The sequence below is a fragment of the Pyxicephalus adspersus genome, chromosome 7 (assembly GCF_032062135.1).
Source record: "Pyxicephalus adspersus chromosome 7, UCB_Pads_2.0, whole genome shotgun sequence".
Lineage (NCBI taxonomy): Eukaryota > Metazoa > Chordata > Amphibia > Anura > Pyxicephalidae > Pyxicephalus > Pyxicephalus adspersus.
In genome coordinates this window covers 65,754,618-65,773,904 of record NC_092864.1, presented here as the reverse complement: position 1 = coordinate 65,773,904, position 19,287 = coordinate 65,754,618, and the positions used below count along the sequence as shown (strand labels likewise).

Genomic DNA, 19,287 nt, shown 5'->3' with positions numbered 1-19,287 from the left:
TACCAATGCACATTTCTGTGCTCTCCACCACTGCAGTGATATGCTCCTCCATATTTGGCCCATTCAATAAATAAGCACACTCTTGCTAATTAGTATGGAAGACAAGACTGCGTTGAATACCAAATATATTATAAAATATATATAAAAATAAAATCATGTGTACTTTCAACACCACAAAAACTATAATACCCAATTTTGCAATCAATGTAATAAAAACGTTATAGCCCATCACTTTAGAGGAATACCTAAATAATGTCTGTACAATTGTACTACTGATATGTGTGGGGTTACCAAATACATGTCACATAAATACATTTACATATGTACATCTAATTTACTTTATGTGTATACATGTGTATGAGCGTGTGCATGGGGAAAGTAAAATAAATACATTTATATGTAATGTAATATTAAATGTAATAAAATACATTTTTTTTTTTCAAATCTAGGAGGTGCATTGGAGAACTTTCAACAGAGCTAAACGAGGATAGTCACACATTTGTTACATGTTAATATTTTTTCAAGGTTATATTAGTTAACCTGAAACATGACAACTTTAATGATTATGGAAGATGGAAAGAAGAAGTTCCTAAACATACCCACAAAAGGAATTATCAATGTCAACCCTTAAAATAAACGCAACACAAAGCAAAAGTAAAGAAATAAGAAGGTTGATATGACATAAAGTAAATTGTATTGATTTGATCAAATGATTGTAGGCTGCTAGGCATTTCTTACATGTTACAAAGGTAAAAAAAAAAAATTCACATAGATATAGGTTACATATTCACATAAATTCACATAGATACAGATATAGGTTTTACCTTACATAGGGTAAAATCACCTACCCAATTACAGGTAGGTGAAGATGCCTGTGTTATACAAAGTTACTCCTATCTTGTCCTAGACAATCATAGTTGCACATGAGTCATGTTTAGGAAAGAGGAGTCGGTCCAGTTTCCTGATGCGTTTCGCCATGTAGGCTTCCTCAGGGGATTTTGAGACATATAGCATAAACTGATATGCAGAGAAATTCATATTAGTAATGTTTCTTAGAAAAAACAGATACAAAGAAATCCGAGGAGTTGGAGCCTCTCATTACATTTTAATAGTTGGAAACTTTTAGTCATAAAACATTTATTATTACTATTTTTTATTATTATTATTATTATGAGCCTCTCATTACATTTTAATAGTTGGAAACTTTTAGTCATAAAACATTTATTATTACTATTTTTTATTATTATTATTATTATTATTCATAAAAATAATAAACAGGATTTATATAGCACCAACATATTACGCAGAGCTGTACATTAAATAGGGATTGCAAATGACAGACGAATACAGACAGTGATACAGGAGGAGGAGAGGACCCTGCCCCGAAGAGCTTACAATCTAGGAGAGGAGGAAGTATCATACAATAGGATGGGAGATATGTAGTGATAGGAAGTAGTGACAGTTTCAAAAGACAGAAGAAGACGGGTAGGCAAGTTTGAAAAGATGGGTTTTGAGCGCTCTTTTAAATGAGCAGAAAGTAGGAGCAAGCCGAATAGGACGAGGAAGACCATTCCAGAGAGTTGGAGCAGCTCTAGAGAAGTCTTGTATCCGTGCGTGTGATGAGGTTATGAGTGAGGAAGTCATTAGTAGGTCATTGGAGGAGGGAGGGGGAGTATTTTTCTATCAGGTCAGAAATGTAAGTGGGACAATAACTGTGTAGGGATTTGAAGGCAAAGCACAGGAGATGAATTTGATTCTAAGGTGAAATGGAAGCCAATGGAGAGAACTACAAAGAGATGCAGCAGAAGAGGAGCGGAGGGAAGGATGGATGAGTCTGGCTGCAGCATTTATAATAGACTGTAGAGGAGAGAGTCGTGTTAGTGGAATACCAGAGAGGAGGAGGTTACAGTAGTCCAGACAAGAGATGATAAGAGCGTGTACAAGGAGTTTGGGGGTCTCTAGGAACAGATAGGGGAGGATTTTGGAGATGTTGCGTAGGTGAAAGGACCTGGAAATGTTCTGAATATGGGGGGTAAATGAGAGGGCCGAGTCAAAGGTGACACCAAGACAACGTGCCTGAGGGGAGGAACCAATAACAGTGGTAATAACAGTTAGAAATATGTCAGGGGGAGATGAGAGAGATTGAGAGAGCTCTATTTTATCCAGGGTGTATTTACAAATATAAATACATGTAATAAACTATAAATATGCTGTTGGGTGACAACAAAACACCATCATCATAAATACCATAGTTTACAAGGTAGTGATAGTAGCAATGTGAAGACATAAACATGAATATAACACATGTGCCGTAATAACAATTATGCGGGAATGTCTTTTAGTAGGCAAAAATGCAATTTGTGCAAATGTGTAGAAATGAGAGAACAATTCTAGTAAATAAAGAGGTATGGAGGATATGTTATTCCAAATTGTATGCATATCCCTAAACATATTGGGTTATACAATGAGATTCCATCATGAGTTGCTAGCTTTAGTTAAAGATTGGGGCAAGTTCTGGAGTATTTTATTGATGGGTGGACAGTGCCCTGTGACTGTTTACAAACTTCCCTTTTTCCCAGGAAATGATTAATTATTAACTATTCTACAATAAACCTGTTCACTTCAAACTGCCTTACACATAATACACATAATTGCCTCAATTCTACATGAAAGCTGAGGTAGTAATTCATGTGAAAACATTTTACCATGATAAGACTTATAGGGCATAGCATACTAAAAACTAAATCAGAATACAATTTTTAAGAAGTTCATTGCTCAAGAAGACCAGATGACCAGAATTGTAATGTGATTGTGCTCTGTACAGTATCAATCTTCCTATGGTGTCAGAATTGTAAATATTTTACTCTGCTAATGCAGTATTATATGTTCCAAGCAGCTTCTGTTATTTACAAACAGGCCAAAAGAAAAACCTTCCTTATAACAGCATCTGTCCAATGTTTTCCGGTAACACATCCATTGCATAATGAGGAATAATATTATTATAATTTGCAACTGCAAATTGCAGTCTTAGTTTTACCTATTTATTAGACTTTGGGCCTGCAGAATAGAGACTGTCATGGGATAACCTGGGTGATCCAACTAACTTGGAATGGATCCAATCCAGAATTGAAAAAATGTGCCAGTAATTAGCAAATGATTTTAACCTCTCTAGCGGCAACAAGAAAAAAGCTGCTGAAAGTGGTAACCCAAGAGTTACACTCGGGGTAGGTAAACCTATAGGAAAGATAGGAAATACCGCCTTACCTGATCCGCCGGCGTCCCACGTTGTCCATCGCCGCGATCTCTGTCCTCTTCTTCCGGCGTTTTCTACACACGATGAGTCACCAGGGAAGTTCACGGTGACGTCAGTGCGTGTGTACAATGCCGGCGGAGCAGGAAATTCAAAATCCATTTGTATTGCATTCAATACAAAATAACTGTATTGAATGCAATACATTGGATGTATATGTGTAAAAGCAGTACATTGTTTTCAAGAACATTTATTTTACAGTATTTATAATACTTTGAGTATAATATTTTTTTTAAATGTAAAAAATGAAAAAAAATATATATTTTTTATTTTTTTTTATTATTTTTACATGATTTTGTGTTTCAAACATTATTATACTCCTATTATATTTTACTGTAAAATACATTTTCATGAAAAACAATGTACCACTTTTAGACAAAAATCCGGAAAGAAATGTATCGCTAGGGAGGTTAAGTAATCAAAGTTTGCTGGATCACCCAGGATCTCCAACGATAGTCTATTTTCTTGAGTCTTGGAGATGTTTAATAAATCAGGACATTACACCAAAAAAGAAAAATTGCTTATGGCCATTTGAAGTCTATTGAAGTCAATTTATTGATCATGTTTTAGGATAGAGAGGGGTTAGAACCCCGAAAAAGATAAGAAACCATACCAGGGATTGTAGGGTCCACAATTACATCATGGGAGAAAAGTTTTATGTGTGTGAACAGCTCTCCCTTTATCAAAGCTTAAGGTGCTTTAAAGAAACATAAGGCAGTCTAGGACAATTTAGAGACATCAGATAATAAGATTCCTGTTTTCTCAAGCAATGAACTGCAGCAGCTGCTTGAAGTGGATCGATCTGACAGATTATATAAACTGTCATAAGTGAATGTATTAAAAATAATGCCGATTGCCTGCGTGTAAAGCTTTATCTGTAAATGGATAGAGCACTGGTTTAAATTTGTATTTAGTTAGTAGTGAATAATACTCTGAATGGTCTGAAGCAGTATTTCCCAACCAGGGTTCTGTGCAGCCAGAAGGTTCCTCCAGAGGTTTCTAGGGGTTCCTTGAGCAATTTGTGCCTCACATGTCAGTTTAATTGACACCATTATTTTTATTTTGGCTATCTGTAAGGGTGAAATTCTTTCCACTTGGCAGCTAGGGTAAGGGAGGCATTCTTCCCACTGGCCACCAGTGAGATGTTGGTATAGTAAATATAGAAGAGATTCCCTGAAGACCTAAAAGGTATACCAAGTCTAAAGTTATTAGTGGTATACCTCAGGGTTCAGTGTTGAGACCTGTACTGTTTAACATCTTATGATATACATATGATATAAAGTTTAGGATTAAAAGTACAACTTCTGTGTTTGCAGATGACACCAAACTTTTTAATGGAACTAGGTCCATACAGGATGTCTATATTCTACAAGCAGACCTGTATGTATTGTTTGATTGGGCAGCCAAGTGGCAAATGACGTTTATTATATAGATAAATGTAAAGTTATGCACTTGGGGGCTAACAACATGCATGCTTTATACTGTCTAGGGGGAACAAATTTGGGAAGACAGAAATGAATATGGATCTGGGGGTTCTGGTAGATCATACACATAGTAATAGCATGCAATGCCAAGCTTAAATATTTAAAGCAAAGAGGAAAAATAGGAATAGACTGCAGAGATGGAGTCATAATCCTGCCCATGTACAAAGTATTGCTCAGACCAAATCTGGAATATGCAGTCCAGTTTTGGGCACCAGTTCACAAAGAGGATACGGGTAGTTCCCGGGTTAAGGACATCCCACATACGGACGTCTCCTAGATACAAACGGGGGTTTCACTGCTCCTTAGTGCGCAGGACGGAGGCTTGAAAGGGGTAAGGGGGGCGGTTTGCATGACTTGCAGAAGAAATCTTTTGCTAAACACAGCTGAGGTTGTGGGTGATCTTAGGGGACTAAGCTCTTTCTGTAGCCTCTTGTAACTCTTTAATGACCAAAACAAACACTGCAGTTGTTTATTTTTGCATATCAAAGCACAACTTGCTTCAGAGGTTAATGAATGTCTAGGTTCCATAAAGTATAAAGTTTTTTTTGCTTTGTTTGTGATTGTCACAGTGAGGATTTTATACAGTAACTGACATCATGCTGCCTAATATTATGTTGAGACAAACATCTGTCCTAAATGGATTTGTTTTAATAATGTACCTGTTCTGACTTACATACAAAATCGACTTAAAAACAAACCTACAGTCCCTATCTCGTATGTAACCTGGGGACTACCTGTATTGGAGTGCAGAGAAGGGCAACTAAACTAATAAAAGGAATAGAGGAGCTCAGCTATGAGGAGAGATTATCTGAACTGAATTTATTCTCCCTTGAGAAGAGACGTATAAGGGGGGATATGATCACCCTGTAAAAATATATAAATGATCCATACTGAGAACAACCAAGCTTTACAAAAGTGTTTTTTCCTTCCTCTGGACTAACTCTTCATATAGGTTTCTTTGTAGTGTTTGCAGGTTTCTATGTTTATTTCCTTTGTGGTTGAACTGAATGGACACATTTTTCAAACTAACTATATAACTATGAAAAGCCGATGTTTTGCTTTTCGTAGTTTCAATCATATATCTGAAACATTCTCATTCTGTGTCAACAATCCAATAAAAGGAGAGGATCAGAACACCAACCAGGCAAGCTGTATTTTCCAGAATTAGGTCATAAATGTCAGTTGACAAAATCTTTAATTATAGGTCTAATGAAAAAGAATTCCAATGCTTTAAAGCTAACAGGCTTGTTTACACTATAGTGCATGCATTATGCTACAATGCATTTTTTGCATGTTACAGTGTATTTTTTAACCTTTTATTGCATGTACAGTGTTGTGCAAAATTGCAATCTGTTTGAATATTTTTTCAGGACAAACCAACTGAAAGCATATAACATAATATGATTTAAATTATTGTAAGTTGTAAACAGGAAGCAAAAACAAGAAAGATAAAAACATTCAAATGTAGGAGAACAAATTTTCCATTGTTAAGAGTGGCTCTCTGTGACTTGGACTGGGAGAGAATATCGTTCTCAAAGAACAAAGAACAGAAATGGGAATGTTTCATGTGTGTTCTACACAAGCACACTGAAAAAAATATTATCCAATGGGTAATACATTTAAGATGCTGAAATAAAACCCTATGTGGCTCACAGCTAATGTTAAAAAAAACAAAATGAACAAGAAAAGGGCATTCCAAAAATATAAAAATTAGGAATCACCTTCATCATCACCCTGTATAAATATGTAAATGGTCCATATAGAGAACTCTCTTCCCCATTATTCACTTTAAGATCATTACAAAGGACAAGAGGGCACTCTTTGTGTCTGGAGGAAAAGAAGTTTAAGCTCCGGATAAGGAAGGGATTCTTCACTGTAAGGTCTGTGAAAATGTGGAATCGGCTCCCTCAGGAAGTAGTTTCAGCAACTACTATAGATTGCTTTAGGAAAAAGCTGGATGATTTCTAGAAGCACAGAATATACCTGGGTATTAAAGATAACAGTTAATCCAGGGAACATCTGATTGCCTCAGGGAATTAGGAAGGAATTTTTCCCCCTTGTTGGAGCAAATTGTACCAGAGTTTTTTTTTGCCTTCCTTTGGATGTCAATAGGGTTTATGTAACTATGTAACATAGGGCAAATTATCTTATTCTTGTGCCTAGTGGCCCCCACTAGGGTGATTTAGCCTGTTTATATCTACCAATGTAACACCTGCCCTGGTATTACTATTACCTTGGAGAGATTTTTTCTAGCCTCCTGTTGTATTTTTGGGTCAGGAAATAAAGATTAATCCTTCTAAGGGAACAGTATAATAGAAAAAAAGTTGACGATGCTTTACATAATTTCCTATTATATCCCAAAAAAATGTATTTGTATACAAATACCTGTAATTTATTATCTCTTGTACAGGAAGACTTGTAGTTACACATCTACCAGAATCTTTCATTAGGCATGGAAATTGATGTTTGCCATCAATTAGAACATCAGTGTGGCTTTACTAACCACTCATGACATTAGCTGCTAAAAGTATTGTACTCCATTACAATAGGAATTTATGCCATGAATAACAAATGAAATTGAGCTATTACAGAAGGGGCCGACATTCATTGTAATTCAAGCCTTCTTCTGCAGCATTGCTTCTTGTTTTTGTGTCTGACAAAACCGCTCTGCTTTTGTCTCTAGCTTGACTGCACATCAAAAATTAGCTGTGACATTTAAAAGCAGTGTTATAAAAGTGGCAAAAAAGCCAATATTTATGCTCGTACAAAAAAAAAAAAAAAAAGAAGTAATCTGCATACACCTTAAGTCCAGTTCTCCCAACCACCAGAGTATTTTACCCTATGTTAAAATAAACTGTGCTGGCTGCATATGACGTGCATTACCAGAGCATCCCTATCATTATTATTATTAACAAACAGGATTTATATAGCGCCAACATATTAAGCAGTGCTGTACATTAAATATCCTTCTTTTCTTTTAATAGGTTTAAAATACGAGTGATCATTTATACAAATCCATTGCGCAGGGGAAAATGCCAGAGTACAAGACATCTGACTCTAAGCTGAATTAACATACAAGAACAGTGGTATTAATAAAAAAGTATATGATTTCATACTAATGTCAAATAGTAAAAAAGCAATGGAGCCCTTTAGGATGACTAAAAGGAAATTAGTGTAATTGAATTTAATGTAATCGCTTCCTTGATCACCAACTACTGACATAAAATCTGAGCAACTGTTTTATCCAGTATGAATAAAAAGATACATATATACAGATATCAGGGTTTTCAAATTCCACTGCTGGTGATATAGAAACCTGGTGGTACTGATTAAGCTACAATCACTTTTTCCAGCTTGTTTCTGTATAGGTCAGCATAGATTTGCCCAATAACATAGCCAAAATATAAATGTGCTATGTAAAACTAAAGCTGCGTACACACGTCAGATTTTTCTCACCCGATAATCGGCATCGGCCAGATATCGGACGAGAATCTGGCGTGTGTACAGTCAGCGTCGTTCATCGTCCGTGGATCCGTCCTGGCGGATCCATGAACGATGAATGACGAGCGATCCTAATGCAAGGGAAGGGGGAGAGCGTGCAGCAGGGTGCCGCTCCGTTGTTCTCCCCCTCCCCTCTCCATAGAGCAGAACGGTGATGTATGTACAACACTCCTTCATGCATCGTGTAGTCCTTTGTCGTTGGAAAGGATCGTGAAAGATCCTTTCCAACGACAAAAATTGCACTTGTGTACGCAGCTTAAGTTTTCCAGATATTAAGACAGACTTACACGTAATCCAGACTGGGGCTAGAGGAAAAGGTGCTTTTCCACTCTTTTGTGACTTTTTTTCCGTTTTAGTATTTGCTTTGTGACTGTGATTATTTATTCTTGTCTAGTTTCTATTTGTTTTTTCCTGCGACACAAAGCAGAAAAAACATATCAAAAGAACAATCATTTAACCTATAACCTAATAAGTACTGTTTTTAGGACTTAAACTAGATTTTAAACCTGCAATATGATTTATATCACTGGTCATAACAAATTTAAATATTGCAGTGTATATTTAACCTACAGACCCCCAGGAGTGCATTGCCTGGACCATAAATGGCAAGGGAGCGTCAGTGCCTTGCTCTCTATGTATTTAGCTAACATGGGAAGGCAAAGGAATATGTACTGTGCTGGGTCATAGGCCCTGATTTATTAAATCTCTCCATGGCTGGAGAGGATGCACTTTCATCAGTAAACATGGGTGATCCAGGAAACCTGAAATTGATTTCCTAAAAGTCATTTGCTATTTGTTAGAAAATGTTGTCAATTCTGGACCAGATCCACTCCAGGTTTGCTGGATCACCAGCTTCTTTGAAAGAGAGAGCTTTAATAAATTGGGTGAGTAGAAATTAGACCAAAACATCACCTATTGTTGTTCACTACTTGTATAAATGTTACTACCAACCCTATATATAGAAAGAAAATGCTGTAACTACTATGCAGGCAACTGATATGTAAGGCATCACCATCCAAATGTTTTGCCGCTAAAAGTTATCTTTTATTTTCTAGTAGGAAAACCCTTTCTATGCCTGTGGCAGTGGTAATTCAGCTTTAAACTATGGTTCACCCAGGTCTCATGTTTCATTTATAATTGGGTACATTAACCCTGCTTCCTGTCCCAGATTCTTGTTCTCAGCTCTCTGAAGCTTTCTGCATCCAATACAAGTGTTTTCACACAATATTAGACTCTTCATTTTTAACTACCCAATATGCTGAATAACAAAGAAAATTGGGAGCTCAAGCATGACATTGTTACTTTTGAAATGCATAAAAACACCAGAGAGAATGCATTTCTTTGATAACAAAAATATGTCCTGAAAGAAAAAACTCAGGTATTAAGGAAAGGCAAGCAAATATACCTGCAGCAGTCTCCTAAATTCTCCCATCAGTACTGACTCTAAGGCAGGGGTGTCAAACTCTGGCCCCCAAAGGAATCCTAAATATAAACTGCAGCTGGCCCGCCGCTGCATTGAAGTAGCGCTGCTAATACTATTCCCAACCGCACTCACGTCTATAGACCAGCGGGCTCTGCCTATGTGTGGGCCCGCATTGGACTGTTTTATAGACGCAAATAATGTTGGGAATTTTAGTAGCGGTGCTTCTTCAATGAAGAGGGAGTTTCAGCGGCGGGCCACTCATAAGATTTAGCTCCGCATTGGCCGCGTCTGGCATTTTCAGCACTCCGCCTCAGCTGTACTTTTCCTTGCTACTCCAAGGCATGGACTTGAATGGTTGGATTTTCATAGAAGAATAGTTATTGTTAGCCTGTGCAAAAAGGTTACCATTGAAATTTACCTCAGAAGTCTACAAATAGAGAAAGAGGCATAACATATTTTTCCTAAATAAAATTTAAAAAAAATGTTTTATGCCTTTTTCTCTATTATAAGCTTGTTCCAGATTGAATGTGAAGCAAAACATCTTTGTTTCCATATGAAAAGGGTTTATATCTAATGAGAAGGAAAAATTTCCTCAATTTTTTCAATAAATTTAAAGGTTGGCCCGCGACTTTGTCTAAGTTTTAAATTTTGGCCCTCTGTGTGTGTTCAGTTTGATACTCCTGTTCTATGGGATGTGTTGCCTACCAGACCTAGAATCATAATCAGTAGAGAAGGGGGGAATTGAGGATCCACTTCTCCTTTACTACACTTGCTATAGTTTAGTGACAAAGTCTCTTTAACCTGTCCCTTCTATTAATTCCAAGCTAGGCTGACTGTTATTATTATATCAAAATAACTTGGCAGGAAGAAAATGTTCATTATGTTGTATTTCTGTGGATGGCATTACATCAATAGATAGTTGTTGTATTTTTCCAGTAACTATGGTTATAGGAAGAATTGTGTCACACTGATTTCAGTTCAGAAAATCAAGGACAGAGGGATACTATTGAAACATTTTATTATAACAGTAAAAACTTATTGTCTGATTCAATTACAGCTTTAGGTCATTGCTTCCAAGAGATGCAAAGCAGCTGTCCAGATATTCATTTGTCACATCTTCCAGCCGTTCTGGCTTCCACTTTGGATTCTGGTCTTTATCAATAAGAACTGTGAAGTTAAAAAATAAAACGACATTATTCAAGCATGTAATTGCTTTACTATGAAATCTTATCAATATTACTCTTTAATTACAATTCTAGAGGCATGTATATTTACTATAACATTACATAACAAAGTGGAGAGAATAGAATTTACCTGTACACAAAAGGATTTTGGACACAATAACAAATAGAAAAAATAGAAAAGTTTTGTGAGTGGAATGCAGTTTTAAATTTCAATAACTGTTTATGTTTTTGACATTAAAAAAAACAGTAATACAGGGGAACAAACAGGACATCAGATATGTAACAGCAGGATAACAAAAATACATAAAACCAAAAGTACAAAAAACATGACATAAATGAAACACACAGGGTGGTGCCAAGGAAAGGATTGATTCCCGGGGAGGACTGATCAAGTAGGTGAGTTTTTTAACAACAGTTCCCATATATTGTCAAAGGCCACAAGATCATTTTGTGTATTATGTAAGTTTGTCGTTAACCATGATCCAATTAGCAAATCAAAGCGAACTGATAATAAAAAATAATAAAACTTTGCATTGATGTGTAATTAAGAATTATAGACGTAATCCATCACAATAATGTATATGACACATTCATTCACTTGCATTTTGTTAAAACATTTGCTTAATATACTTATGTAAATTACACAACACTCTTCGCAAATCCCCTGAGGAAGCCCATGATTAAGCAGTGAGACATTATACCTATGTACTTTTTCGCGCTTTATTTATTTAGGGATCCTCTGTATAAATAAGTGGTCTTATTTGCCATGAAGATTTATTTGGAATGACCTAACTGCTTGACTGCTTGATGTTATACTTGATTGAATGAATTGTTCTTAAATTATTAAACTTAAGTTTGCCTCAAAAAAAACCCAGCTTTTCTCTTTTTAACTTTATTCTTTGTATGTTTAGTATTGGCTTTGGCATTTATGTATAATACCTTGAGGAAGGATATTTTTTCCCTTTTACCCTATAAATTCATGATCCAATTACATTTAGATGTGATGCCTTGTAGTTAAGGGTAGTAGTTTTTTTGGCTGCCAGAAGCATGTAAGTTAGCAGTCAACATGTTTGGGAAGTTTGATAGCAGGTTTGTTGAACAAACTGGTCAATAGATTGACTGGCACACCAGTCTCCAACACTAAGGTTGAGCAAAAACCTCTTTCCAATAATTTTGGACAAAAGGACTGTTCAACTACATGTGGGCTATTGTGCCAATTTCACCGCAGCTTTGAAAATCATAATATATCACAGAGGTGATGTTGTAGGTTAGATATGAGCTAGTCGAACTGGCACCGAGTAAAATCTCATGATAGTCTAATAATTTGCCTCAATCAGAAAAGTAAATTGAGATTTTAGAACATTTATAAGCTGTCTGAAGGCAAATGGAATACAGTTTTAAATGCCTTGTGATACATTTGTGCAGTTGTGATGAAAAATAATAATAAAGGGTGAATAAAGAAAAATATTAGTGCATTAAAGGGTATTATTTTATAAATATTATCTAGTAGGCTGTAATATTGTCAGTTTAAAGCACACTGGTAGAATGTGGTAAACTGGTTTCCTGGCTGAAGATCTGGCTCAAAGCCTATTGCATTACAGCAATTGCAACCAGACCTTGTAAGGTTGCACCCTGACCCACCCCACCTCACTTTTGACTAGTCCCATATTGCTTGCTAAGTTTACCTTTAACATTTAAATGGCTAACAAGCACGAGACCAGCCAGAATGGGACTATGCAACTTGTCAGAACCTCTCTAAAAGTATGTTGAAGGAGCCTTTTTTATGGAAACCGCAGACAGACACAATGTTAAGCTGAATTCTACACGCGCACCTAAATTTCCAATTTAAATACATATATACACTGAATTTACTGCCAAAGGATTTCTAATCCTTTCTAATTTCTAATTCAGTAAATCTGATCCTTGCTACCCTGCTAAGCAGCAAAGCCTGACCTACAAGCACAGTTACAGCTAAACTTCAAGCAAAGAGCTATAAACAGATAAAAATCCCATATGTGAACTACTTTACTAGCCAGAATATTTTTAATTATGTTCAGCCAGGCTTGTAACTCAAAAATCTTCCATTATCAACTTTATATGTCTGTGAAATTAAATGGAAGTGACTCAGGAAGCAATATAAATAAACCAGGAACTACTGAATGGGCTATATTGTGGTAGAGGTGTCTAAATCCCTACTTGAACACAATTTTACCCTTTGAATGTTGCCCCCCCCCCCCCCTCTTAGATTGTAAGCTCTTTCTTTACAGTAAGTTGTTTTTTTTTTCCTGTGCTTTTTGGTGAAGTGAGGCTGTAAAACAGTGCTAATAAAACTGAACACTTTGCAGTTTATTTACCCTATTCTCCAGTTCTTCCAGATTTCAACACAGTACTGTTTGGCAAACATCACGGACTGAAAAAGTTAGTCCTTCCTTCATATGAAAACAACTTCTGTTAAAGATGATCTAATCTTACAAGGTAAATTGAAATGGATTGCAGTCTAAATGTCTTTAGATACAGGGGTATAAAAAGAAATCAGGGGGTCCCCCAGAAAAACTTTAGTTGCTGCCCACATGTGGAAAGTGGAAGGAGGAAATTGTCAATGAGTACTAAGGGAACTGTTAAGCTACGTACACACTTCCAATTATTATCGTTGGAAAACGAATGACGAACGATCCTGCACAATATCTACGAACGATCGTATAGCACCGATCCTGCACATAGAGATAACGACACGATCGTTCGTAGATATTGTACACACAATAGATACGATCGTTTGAGCGATAGAGAAACTATGTGCACGACAGGAAAGTGAACGAACGTTCGTTCATTACGCATGCTCTGAACATGGACGATCAACGAACGACTGTACACACGAACGATGTTCAACGATCGTCGTCCAATCCGATCCGCCGGTCCGGTCGTTCATTTCCAACGAGTTTCCTCGTTCGTCGGCGTCGTTGGTTACTTTTTTACGAACGATTTTTTGCCCAATCGATCGTTCGTCGTTCGATTGGAACGATAAAAATTGGAAGTGTGTACGCACCTTTAGTGTGTCTTATCTGCAAAGCAATCCTGCGGTACTCCTTTTCTCTGCTGGCCTTGTATCCCTAATTCTAATGTCCAATCACAACAGTGAAGGAATTGGGGAAGAGCAGATTTAAGGTCAGTGAATGATTAAGAAGGAAATGCTTGGCAGGTAAGAGTGACAATGGTAGCGACCTGGCTATATTACCATCTGAAACACTCCCTGATCCCAGGAGGTGGGGGGCAATGATTGGTATACCCCTACTTAGATGATGTGGCTGCATTACTACTTTTTCCTCAATACTTTCACTTGGTGATCCTGAAAATAACACACTTGTTGGTTGTTTATGAGATATATGTGAGATATTGGCAGTTTATTATGTGCACCTCCAAGACTTATAGGTTAACCACGCTGTCACAAGAGGACAAAATCTATTTTAGTTATAAAATAGCAAATAACAGATGAAAACCTTTATTTTGTTGGTTTTTAGCTGTGATATATTTCTTACTTTACCTTCATATCTAGCATCTATCAACCTGACGAGCAATTTATTTTCGTATTGTGACAGATTTACAATCATGCTAGTGGCAGCATGAAATATAAGTCTTGTAAACGTTATGATTCAGAATGGAAGTTTAATTTGTTTTTGGGACACAACTAGCTGATGACCAGCAATAATTTATCTTGTGTACATAGTGACACATACAAACATTAAACACAGAAAGAAAGCATTAATTTTAGCAATATTTTGCTGTTAATTACAATACAGCTAGTCTGATCCTGGGCTAGACAATGAATCCTTGTTGTGCTTCAATGGGAGATGCTTTCTATGGGCAGATGAAGCCTGCTATACTATTTTATTAATGGACAGTTGCTAGTACTATTAGGCTTTCTGCCTAATATGTGAGGTCTGGATATAATCTGATTCAAGGTTTAAACAGTTATATTTGCACATGTACAAACTGTGCCTTTTATGTTTATTCTGCTCATCTTCTTGCCAAACTACTGCCTAAAAACTAGAATGTCTCAAGCAGTAGTACAGGCACCTCTGGGGGTACTTCATATAGATGGGGGGATACTCCTGCTTGGTCAGTTTACTTTTAAATAAAAGAATGTACAGCAGGGTGCTGGGCGTAATTTAGTGTAGTGCCTGTGCTCATGAACTGTACCTGCCAGGCATTATGACTCCTATAGGAATGGAGGATCCACCAAGAAATGTACAGAAATTGAAATGTTAGTGCCTGCAAAGGAAATTAATTTAAAGTAAACACTTCTCTTCTGTGTACTGATCCATCTAAAAGAATAAACTCTTTTAGATTAGGTTTTTGGGGAATCCTTGGCAAAGCGTAAGACACCTAAACAGAACTCCAGGCAAACAGCTAAATACATGGTTAAAACACATATAAATAGTACAATGTTTGTGTTCCGGGATTTATAAAGCCCATTGGCTCATTGTGGTTAATATATTAGAATAGAAAATTTGACTTGGGTGAAGCTAAAAAAAAGCTTAAAATTTTCTTTGCAAAGAATATTTAATTTTATACCAGAAAAAGCCTTATTATTCTATCTTCCTGAAATAACTGGAAAAACAATTCCAAGTACTGTTTAATTTTACAGATGTAGAATAATCAAAAAAATATTAGAGGAGGAAACATTGAAAAGAAAAAAAAAACATGTGATTGCATAAAATAAGTCAAATGCAATGCACTAATATGACTATATAAGATTAGAAATCTATGGAATGAGAGGCAAAGAGGAAAGAAAAATGAAAAGAGGAAGAGTAAGTCCTTGGGATAGCATTATTTTTGGGTATTCAGCAGTTCTCTGTTAGACACTGTGACTCCCCTGAGACTAGTGAAATGTTGAAATATATTAGAGTTATACAACAGATAGGATTACCGCAGTTCCCATATTGCTGGTTATTTGCCCAAATAGTTGTATATTCTAGCTTTAGGATGCTCCATTAGTTGGACATCCTTAATCTGGGAGTAAAGCTCCCAATGTCCGGGAGGAAAAATTGATTCCCAATGCAGTGTTCAACCCAAAAACATTTTTAAGCTGGGTTGGAAGAAAATGTGGGCAGGTGGCAGCCTCTGTATTGTGACCCAATTTATCAGTAATCACCCAAAAACAGCCGGGTAGTTACTGAAAAGTGCTGGGTGGTGCGCCCAGCTAATAGGTGCCGGGCAGAACACTGCAATGCCCAGTAATAGGGCATCTGGCAGCTGTCAGAATATGAGAAACCAGCTTTTTACCTAATTTGGAGAGGGTTTTTTTTAGGCAGACCCAATAGGTGGGGATATAAGAGTTCCTATCAATTCACTAATAAGTGTATTACCCATGTTAAAATAGAGTACAATATTTGGACATGGCCAAAATATATGATACAGCATACCCATTCCAGACTTGTACCACCAGGATATGTTACTTGTAGTAGGGAATATAGAGCGCAATCTAATAGGAGTAAGGTACCAGTGCATCAATATTTACATGCATTTTTCTTATTTAGTGCATAAAGCGAGCTACTTAGGTAATCAGTGACATTTATGTCCCCAGATAAAGTCAAAAGTTGTTGCTTGCTGTCATCCAAGAGCTAAACAAAGAACCAAAATAGAAAGTCTTGCAATAAAAAAAAATTGGGTAGTATGGACAATTTAACCAAAGCAATCCAGCCACAAAAAAAGGCAGTAATGAACGCTAATAATGAATGAGGGAGTAAAGCTCGCTAAAAATAAAGGCATATAGTGAATTATAACAAAACATGATGTGGATACATAGATAACTCAATCCAGTGTTATTGTAGAGAATAGGGCTTTCACTGCTTAAAGAAAAGGGCCTGTAGTCCCTATCCAACAGGAATGGCCAGCTAAGCCGATCAAATGCTTCCTTAGGAATATAGGTGCCCAGTCCAGTAGCAAGAATCCTAATGAATATTTTTAAGTTGAAGAGCTGAAGAGGGCAATGGGGCGATAGCTAGAAGTATTTTGTGAATCCTTACTAGGCTTTGGAAATACTGAAATTATAAGTGTTGCATGGTCTGGGGGTCCCATCCAGAATATCATTAAAAAAGGAAGTCAGGTGTGGGACTGTGAAGGGAAAATGTCTCATAATAAAAGTACGGCAGGACATATGGTCCTCATGCCTTATGCAATGGCAGGGCTTTTATCATAGCTACTATTTCTTCTGCAGTAATAGTTTTGTTAAGGGCCTCAACAGCTGAGTCTAAAAAAATGGGCAATGAGCAATGGGTTAGGTATTCACGGATATGTAAAATATGAGAGGAATGATCCCCTTTTTGAGAGTCCATGTGGACGATGTATAGAGATAAGTATAACAATCTCCGAAGATCTTAGTTATAACTTTCACATCATAGTAGAGGGAACCTGAATGGTTCCGTAAATCTATCGGATTTCCCAGCTTTATCCCAAATTTGATGTGCTAGGAGTGAATTTTCTTTATTACCTTTGTCATAATACCATTGACGTAGGAACAATAAAGAAATCTCCACTCTATCAAGAACTAAATTTCTGATCTGACAACAACCTGGCGGAGCAGGCTTATAGAATGGTTAGCATCTAAAAACTGTTCTAACTTAGCCAAAGACAACCTAAGCTGTTTGTGCAAGACTAATTTGTTCCTCTTAAGTTTATCAGATTCTGCTATACAGTGGCTTTGAAAAACAGCCTTGTGAGCTTCCCATAATGCGGAAGTCCACAGAGGTAGGTGGAGAGAACAGGCGATCAAAGTGGATAAATTATAGTCTCCTGCAACCAGCAGGCAAGTGTGGAATAAAGAGGTTGTGAGAGAAATAACTTTCTCAGGAAACTTTCTCAAGAAACACAGACCCTCTGGGTCCAATATTGATTTAGCAGGAAAAAAAGTGGTGTGTGCATGGACGAGTATGGCCACTCCAGAAGACTTCCTATTGCTGCCTGGGGCAGAGTATATATTTGGGTATTATTGGTTAGCAAAGCTAAAGTTGCAGGTCTGGTCCAGATGTGTCTCTTTTAGTAAAACAATATCTGCTTTATGACATTTACGCTCTTAAAGAGTAAGCCTGAGTTTAGTGTTTAGAGTTTAGCCCCTTAACATTCAATAAAAAAATATAACCATGGGGTTGATTCAATGGGGGAAGGTGCTAGTATAATATTACAGACCAGTTAAACATAAAGAAAAATATCCTCCAAGAATCAACAAAGAAAAGAAAGGAGATCCACCATAGTGTAGAAGAAATAAACAAAAAGAAACACATTAAACACACAAAACCATGTAACTTTCTTTTGTTGACCCCCTGCCATCCCTCCGATGGAGTCTGGAAGACCAGCAGCGGATTCCATCTTAAGATCACAGAGCAGGTAAAATTCACCCCTGGGGCTTTTGTTTAAGTTAGAAGATTTCTGGGGTTATAGTTATTGGTGCCAGAGAGGTATTGTGGCACTGGGGTGGCCATGGAGGCAGCCCGTGAGGATGGAGCTATGTAAGTCCTTCTCCAGGGAGGCAGGGGATTCCCCTCCTCACAGAGCCCTGGGGGTTGCGAGGAAATCAATGCTTAAAGGTAGCTCAGGACATTGGTGTGAGTTCCCTTCAGCGAAGGGAGAGAGAGAGCTGTCGGTGTGGATGAGTGATCTCCAGAGGCACAGAAGGATTCTGCGCCATCTTACACCCCTCACAAATGGGCTAGGTGCTTCAAGGTTGAGATAATGGTGAATGGAGATCTGCAGGGTGGACACCAACTGTGCCCGTGACCCTGCCACTGGAGTGATTTTGCAGCCACTGTTTTCCCATGCTGAGTGAGTTTGTGCCCTGGTAGAGAGCCAGGCCATTCACACTGTGGGACAAACCACACCCCATTATTGTTTTTATATTGGCTAAAAACGTGTTTTGTTTTAACAACTACAACTTTTCAGGACTGCACCTAATGATCATTGAGGGAGACTTCTGAATCCTTATCCTCTTTGAAGACAAGCTAATCCTATGATATGACTTTTGCTCTGAGTATTCCTATAGATACATTCAGACTTCAGGCTTAGTAAATTATGTATTAGCACTGACAAGCTAATGCCACTGAAATGGATTCAATGCTTAAAAGCAAAAACTGAGATAATCCACTACTACTGTTTTTTTTTAGGTATGACAAACTGAAACAAAATCCAGCATTAGCAATCATGATACAAAATAAAATACTGTTAAAAATCCAAGCATCTAATTAAATTGTAGGTGAATGGAATAAACAATAGAGATATGATTCCTATTTCAGAGTATATAGCATGTATATACCCATCAAAAACACATGTGCTGCATATACATCTCTACACAAAGTACAAAAAACATGCATGACATTGCTCTCTATGCTTTAACCA

General features: G+C 37.1%; 1 protein-coding gene across 2 annotated transcripts in view; it reads right to left on the bottom strand.

Moving 5' to 3' along the window:
• Positions 1-10,719: 10,719 nt before the first annotated feature.
• HIBCH (3-hydroxyisobutyryl-CoA hydrolase) overlaps positions 10,720-19,287 on the bottom strand; it is a 68,949-nt gene continuing 60,381 nt past the window's right edge. For both annotated transcript variants that reach the window (XM_072418804.1, XM_072418803.1), the window contains exon 14: positions 10,720-10,885. In XM_072418804.1, the coding sequence (XP_072274905.1) occupies positions 10,770-10,885 (116 nt within the window). In that variant the 3' untranslated portion in view covers positions 10,720-10,769. The remainder of the gene's footprint in view (positions 10,886-19,287) is intronic.